Source organism: Brachyhypopomus gauderio, chromosome 3 (assembly GCF_052324685.1).
Source record: "Brachyhypopomus gauderio isolate BG-103 chromosome 3, BGAUD_0.2, whole genome shotgun sequence".
Classification (NCBI taxonomy): domain Eukaryota; kingdom Metazoa; phylum Chordata; class Actinopteri; order Gymnotiformes; family Hypopomidae; genus Brachyhypopomus; species Brachyhypopomus gauderio.
Window position 1 is genome coordinate 1,033,596 of NC_135213.1, and position 6,907 is coordinate 1,040,502.

At 46.8% G+C, this 6,907-nt stretch overlaps 1 protein-coding gene across 3 annotated transcripts; it reads left to right on the top strand.

The window, feature by feature from the left end:
* Window positions 1-2: 2 nt before the first annotated feature.
* LOC143509911 (uncharacterized) lies at window positions 3-3,759 on the top strand. 3 transcript variants are annotated; one of them, XR_013129838.1, is made up of 5 exons: window positions 3-156; window positions 475-576; window positions 799-1,764; window positions 1,867-2,030; window positions 2,274-3,759. XR_013129838.1 is itself a non-coding variant. In XM_076998792.1 (5 exons), the coding sequence occupies exons 1-5, from the start codon at window positions 1,517-1,519 to the stop codon at window positions 3,549-3,551; spliced, it is 1,038 nt and encodes a 345-aa protein (XP_076854907.1). In that variant the 5' UTR covers window positions 1,420-1,516; the 3' UTR covers window positions 3,552-3,759. The 3 variants fall into 3 exon arrangements, 2 of the variants coding, with proteins under 2 accessions (XP_076854907.1, XP_076854908.1); XM_076998792.1 differs by lacking the exons at window positions 3-156; window positions 475-576 and having other exon boundaries at window positions 1,420-1,764; window positions 2,274-2,519; window positions 2,993-3,172; window positions 3,352-3,759; XM_076998793.1 differs by lacking the exons at window positions 3-156; window positions 475-576 and having other exon boundaries at window positions 1,420-1,764; window positions 2,274-2,374; window positions 2,993-3,759.
* The last annotated feature ends 3,148 nt before the right edge of the window (window positions 3,760-6,907 follow it).

Sequence of the window (6,907 nt, forward strand, 5' to 3'; positions counted from 1 at the left end):
TCGTATTTCTGCGCGTTTGGTGCTCGCGACGCGCCGTACTGCGTCAGGGACGATAGTAAACAAAGATGGCGCTGGCTATGTACGCGCTGATTCAGGCTGCTGTTTTATGCATAAATGCAATGGCAGTATTGCACGAGGAGAGATTTCTTAGTAAGTGTAAGTATGTTGTGAGCCCACAATGTAAAGTATTTACTTTTGATCATAGCCAACTTAAATTTTTGCAGTAATTGGCGACTGGTGGTTAATGGTTAACGGCGAAACTTGCTAGCTCGCAGATCTGACTGGATTATCTGTAAGTCAAATAGCGAGTTAGTTATATCTAACTATGTGCATACTGCCACGTAAACTAGCTAATATTTATTACGTTGTTAGCGGAGTCAAAGGGTTGGGGATGTAACTTCTAACCGTATAGCTTGTTATCTATGCTAACTGTATGCAAACGTGGACGATGCCTGTGGCGGCTGGTGGCGATAGTCGGCTGGAGTGTGGACCGAAGTATCGGTGGATTCGGTGAGGAGCCCTGTATCAAAACGCAGCTGATGACCCTGATACGCTCTGTAAGGACGGTGATGAGAGGTACCTGTGATCCAGTAACGCCCCATCACTCAGAGAACATACACATGACTATGACTATGAAGTAGACTAGCTACTTTAGGAAAAAGTAAAAGAGTTACCCTTATGTACAAGTATATACACACATTAACAACAGATGGCAGATTGTCTGTTCAGCCATAGCTGCTGTACATGTGTGTGTGGTATGTTGCAGTGCCCTTCATTGGAGTGTGTCTTGTTTTGCAGTGCCCTTGATTGGAGTGAACTCTGTCTGCATTGTTCTTCTGCTACTGTTTGGCTGATGTGATTGACAGAGTCACTGAGATCTCACTGATCCACTAACCACTCACTGATCGGTCACTGACGTCTCACTGATCACACACTCACCACTCATTAAGCTCTCGGAGCCTCTGACAGTGTGCAAGACTACTGATATTGGTGAATATTCTTAAATCTGCAACACCAAAAAACAATTGTGTTTATAATTTGTTGTTGGTCAGCTTGTAAGACTAGATATAATCTTATTTTGTTTACAAAATATATAAGCAAGATAAAAAATTGCATTTTAATTAGTAGCTGATAAAGTGCCTTATGCAAGTTTTGAGTCAAGCACAATGGACCCAAATATCTCATGACTAAATGACAAATGTTCTTTTTAGTCTAATACATTTCATGAATATATTGTCTTGTTCCCCAGTTCGATAATTTGGAACTTGTTTGAAGATACACTGTTTATTTGTAATGATTCTACAATATTATTGTATAAATGTATTATAATCAATAAAATATTTCTATTACTTGCTTTGGTTCGTCTTTGTATATTGTGCATATGTCATTCTCGGACACCAGAGGGCAATAGAGGGGTAATTGTTCAATATAGTCGCCTTGCTTTTCGGAAGTTTGCTGTTGGGGACGGTTGGTTGTTAACCTCAAACTGATTTCCAAAGTCACTAAAGTAGCTTAAATGGACACGTTTTCCGCTACGATAACTGTAATTTGTACTGGATGTCTAAGTTATTTTCTCTATATTCAGTTTTGCACGTCTCACTTCCTCTTTACGACTACTGCGGTGTTTGACTGGAAACAGCGTTTGCCGAGCGATGTGTATTTACTGAGCAGATACATATTCCAGTCTTTGTATAAGAAACGGGGGCAATTAACGACGGATGAAAACGCAAATGACGAACTTGTTTTTACACTAATTAACTGCAGGTACGTTGATTTCAGTCTGAATAAATAACGTCGAGCTCATGAACGAGCATTATGACGGCTGTCAGCACGACAGACCCCGCTCACTAACCGATTGGTGTGCAGGCACGACGCGACCTCCCAGCGGAGGTTCTGTAGCGCGGTGGGTTACGGCTGGGACTACCCAGACTGCGAGTTTAGGGACATCCCCTTATTCTACCCCGAGTTCCTTTTCTCCCGGTTAATCAACATGGTCGTGTGCTCGGGCCGGTTTAGGTTAAGCCCTCACGGTGAGTTTTTACTCGAATTGTTATTTTATCTTATATGGAATGGGTATATATATAGGGGACAGAATTTTAAATGCATTCGTTCCTTTTTACTAACATGGCAGCAATAAAAAGTAATTTGACACAAGATTGTTCCTGAAGTAACTTAACTTGAGAGGACCTGCTATGGCACCTTTCAGCTGGGTGTTACAATCTGTTATTAGCCACAGCATTACTAAGAGGTGTGTGTGTGTGTGTGTGTGTCAGGGCTGGTGCGTGTATGTGAGACAGTGCGCCTGCTCCAACCTCTGGACGAGCTGAAGAGAGGCACATTCTCCCTGCAGGTGGAGGTGATGGAGTACAGGAGTGTGAGTGGAGGGGTGGAGGTGGTGCTTGGTCTCAGTGCTAAAAGCCTCCAGCAGGGGGGGCTAGTCTGGACCAGCACACTCACTCTGCTCTCGCCAAGGGCTAAACACGCACACACACTGCAGCTAGAGCCACACAATGCTGATGGTATGTGTCCATACACACACATGCACACACACATTGTAGCTAGATACACAAACTTATGAGGATATGCACATACACAAACATCACAAATGTGGTATATATAGACCCTAATCACTGACTGCAAGTCATTAGAGATGTATGATTATTGAATATGTAATATCCAGTGAAATTAATACTAAAATGTAACTCTGAAAGTAAGAACTCTAATACAGTGTATTTTATTTTCTGAATATACCTTATACCCCTGCCATCTCTCCCTCTCTATCCATCCCTCTCCCTCTATATCCTTCTCTATCCATCCCTCTATATCCTTCCCTCTCTCTCCCTCTATATCCTTCCCTCTCTCTCTCCCACAATATCCTTCCCTCTCTCCATCTCTCTATATCCTTCCCTCCCCCTCTCTCTATCCCTCCCTCTCTTACCCTCCCTCTCCCTCAATCTCTTTCTCTCACTCTTTTCCCCTCCCTCTCTATCAGGAACGAGTGAGAGGTGTGTTAGGGTAGCAGTTCCATGGTGGGTAAATGTGGGGTGTGTGTGGTGGAGGGGTGTGTGCTCAGAGCACGCCTTCCCTGGTGCGTTCTCGCTGCTGGGCTACGGCTGTCCCACAGCCCTGTGGCCCGTCTCCAGGTGTCTGGCAGAGACGGAGAAGCTGAATGGTGAGAGGTTACATGATCTTCCCTCTGTTGACCAGACACAGCACCATGGTTATACCTATAGACACACCAACTTGGAGCACTGGTTTGGTGTCATTTCTATAACCAAATAAGAGCGGTTAGTGCCAGGATGCACATGCCTGTGTGTGTGTGTGTGTGTGTGTGTGTGTGTGTGTGTTTAGGGGCTGATGCCGTGAGAGCTCCTCTTGCTCTGACCGTGCGCTACATACACCCACTTTGCTTACCGAGAGATGTCAACATCAGGATCAGAGAGACTCCCACTGGCACACATCCGTGCAGGAACTACGTCCTTCACATGGAGGAGCAGTCCACAGGCACAGTGCTCCTAACAGCCCTAATGGGGGCGATAGAGAGCATGTAGTGTCTTACAATGAAGCTGAGAATGTCCACTGCAGGAACTGCAATTTCTGCATCTATATACTACACATACCACATGGACACTGAGTACAAACAGTTTGGTGCTTTCAATCTGGATGGACTGTGACACTTGTTGTAGACCACCTGAATTCTCCTGTATGCTGAGATGGAGTAAAAGTTTCCCTCACGTTCAATAAATTATTTTTACTGTACTTTTGTATTTTGAGCCTTTTTTTACTTTATCAGAAAAGCCTGCTATGCTGTAAAAGGGACTCGAGATTGCAAGTGCCAGAGTTGGGCTGCAGTAGCAGAGCAGCACCAGCAGGGGGTAGTAAGTTGTAATGACGTGCTGCTGTGTTCCATTCAGGAGCAGAGTGTCTGTTTAATGTTTCAGAGCACTGGTGCACCCTTGGGCCTGCCCTCCCTGTATTCCATGTGTGAAAATGTTTCACATGCATTACTATTAAATATTAATGAGGATGAAGAGGGCTGCCTCCTTATGGGTGCACAATCACAGCTTGTTGGTAGAAATACTTTAACCAAGACAACAGTAATGTCACTGCACAGTTGGAGAAAAAGAAATGTTAATACTCCTAACTATGTAACTAAGGCTTTTACACATTTACACTGTGGTTGGTTTAGCTCAGGAGGGACAGTGCTGTGGTTGGTGTAGCTGGGTGAGGTGGTGGTGTGGTAGGTGTAGCTAGGTGAGGAGGCGGGGCTGTGGTTGGTATAGCTGGGTGATTGGTGTAGCTGGGTGATGTGGTGGTGCTGTGGTTGGTGTATCTGGGTGAGGAGGTGGGGCTGTGGTTGGTGTATCTGGGTGAGGAGGTGGGGCTGTGGTTGGTGTAGCTGGGTGATGTGGTGGTGCTATGGTTGGTGTATCTGGGTGAGGAGGTGGGGCTGTGGTAGGTGTAGCTAGTGTGAGGAAGCGGGGCTGTGGTTGGTGTAGCTGGGTTGAGAACTGCTGTGTGTTTTAGATGAACTTGGCTTATGTATAAGGAATAACAGGAAATGAGTCTGCTGTGTGAGCATGGTGTGTCCTGGCCATGTGAGTGTTCTGTAAGACTCGTAACAGTGATGATTAATTCACAAAGGCCTGATTCTGTCAAGTGTGCTGTGCAGTGGGGACAGAGTGATTGGCCAGAGTGTGGACCCATGCATGCACAGATGCTCTGAGAGGCTCCGCCTACTTCACAGTTATAGAGGTGGTCCAGATGGTGTGGGCATCAGCGCAATGACCTGAGTGAAATGGGAGGGAGTGTTCAGAGCAGACCTGAGATACTGCATTGGTATGACTCCACCTGCATGTTAACACACATACACTCTTTGTTGGGGTGTTGTTACATTGGGTACATGTTGTCTGAATCAGAGAGGCGGAGAGAGAAGGAGGTGGATTGTGTGTGTGTCTTAGAGAGAGAAGGAGGTGGATTGTGTGTGTGTCTTAGAGAGAGAAGGAGGTGGATTGTGTGTCAGGAAGAGAAGGAATTGGTTTGTGTGTGTTTGTCAGAGAGAGAAAGAGCTGGATTGTGTGTGTGTGTGTGTGTGTCAGTGAAACAGAGGAGCCGGACTGAGGGGGTGTGTGTGTGTCAGACAGGAAGAGAAGGAATTGGAGTGTGTGTGTGTGTGTTTGTCAGAGAGGGACTTTTAAAGGAACACTGGGTAGCAGCCTTGTCTTCCACTCAGAAGTCTCATGGGGATTCAGGGTTATTTTTGCTCCATCAGAGGTTCTCCCTTCTTCACTCCCCTCAGCGGAACAAGCACCTCACGCCAGCTTCTTCTCTTCTGCAACACTCTCTCCCTCTCTCTCCCTCCCTCCCTCTCTCTCTCTCTCCATCAGGCACACACAGTTCTGCTCAGTCCTGCCCGTGCTGAGCCCAGCACTAGCACTGCTCTTGCCTTTTAATAGCATGGTCACTGTTAAACTCTGCTTGTGTGGACCACACAAATGTGGATGTATTAGTGTGTCTGTAACGCAGGCCAGAAGCCCCGACAGAGGCAAGACTGCTGCGGGACGTGTGCAGGAGCAGCTGAACACAACAGTAGGAACTTCGTACTCATACTTTCATCTTATAGAGTGATGTGACATTTGATTGTGTTTGCATTTTTTTAAAGCATTTAGTGGCTAGATTATTGATAGTTTGGTTTTTGAGGTCCTTCCTCTCTCTCTAGCACGCTCTCTCTCTCTCTATTTTTTATTCTTTTTCTGTCTTTCTCAGTCTCTCAGGGTTTGGCAATAAAGACACCATATGCAAAGTAGCAGAAGAACCTGATGAACAGACTCCTGCCCCCTACTGAGCATGCTCAAAAGAGCACCATGCTGTTCCTGGACTCCCACAGGACAGTGGAAAGCCTACCTTTGACCTCAATGGTCACAACCCGGGAGGAATTCTCACCCCAGAAAAAGAGTGCCAGTCGACCTGATGGACAGGACGGTGTGTGTACCAGACAGGATGGTGTGTGTACCAGACAGGATGGTGTGTGTGATGAGATGCCGCTCAGGCTGATGTCGAATGGCTTGAAACAGACGGACAACAGTGACCAGCTGGATGTACAGAGAGCGGGTGAGCTCCGCCCCACTACAGGGATTGGACAATGTAGTGAGGGGCGGAGCCAGAATGATTTCTCTGAGGTGGAGTCCAGTGTGGCAGATGGTGAAGAGGTGTCTATGGAGAGGTTGTCCTCCATGGACATGAGTTGTGAGGACACGTGCACACTGGGGTTCACGCAAGTGGATGCCTGCGACAGCATCGCGCTCATCGACGAAGATGATGATGATGTTTCTCTGAGAGAAAGGACCGTCACCGATGTCTCTTTTGCAGAGGGCAACGCTGCCGAGCTTGTGTGTGGCCGGATAGCGTCCATCTCCCTGGCCTCTTCTCACTCCATCTGTGAGAGGTGGGGCAATAGCCTGGCGACCACACCTTTGCCTGAGGAAGAGGAGGAGCCATGTGACAAGCCCACCCCCTCATGTTGTACCTGTATAGTCCTTTGAACACATGCTGATGCTGCTTAGGATCCATCTCAAACATCCCACTCGCAGTTACTCGATCTTCCTGTGGGAGGCAGCAGAGAGCCGTCTCTAAGAGACCAATGGTCCACACATACTGCTGAAGGCTCCGCCCATGTGACAAAGACTGCAATTTTTATTTTTGGTGTTTACATTTACAGCATTTCTCAGATGCTGCTCTTGTCGAGTGTTCAGTTGTCTCCATGGCAGTACTCCTTACGCTAGCGTATCCGGGCAACAGCCTCAGTGTTTGCTCTTTGATGTAATACGTTGTCAACTAATACACTGGCGCACAGTACAGGCAACTACGTACAGCATCTGACTGCTTACGGATCCAGCAGTGTGATAGA

Excerpts from the sequence above, each read along its gene's own strand:
- LOC143509911 (XM_076998792.1), top strand. The coding sequence starts at position 1,517 with ATGGACACGTTTTCCGCTACGATAACTGTAATTTGTACTGGATGTCTA. Across the intron at positions 2,031-2,273 it reads GTTTAGGTTAAGCCCTCACG|GGCTGGTGCGTGTATGTGAG; the intron begins GTGAGTTTTTAC and ends TGTGTGTGTCAG. Across the intron at positions 3,173-3,351 it reads AGAGACGGAGAAGCTGAATG|GGGCTGATGCCGTGAGAGCT; the intron begins GTGAGAGGTTAC and ends GTGTGTGTTTAG.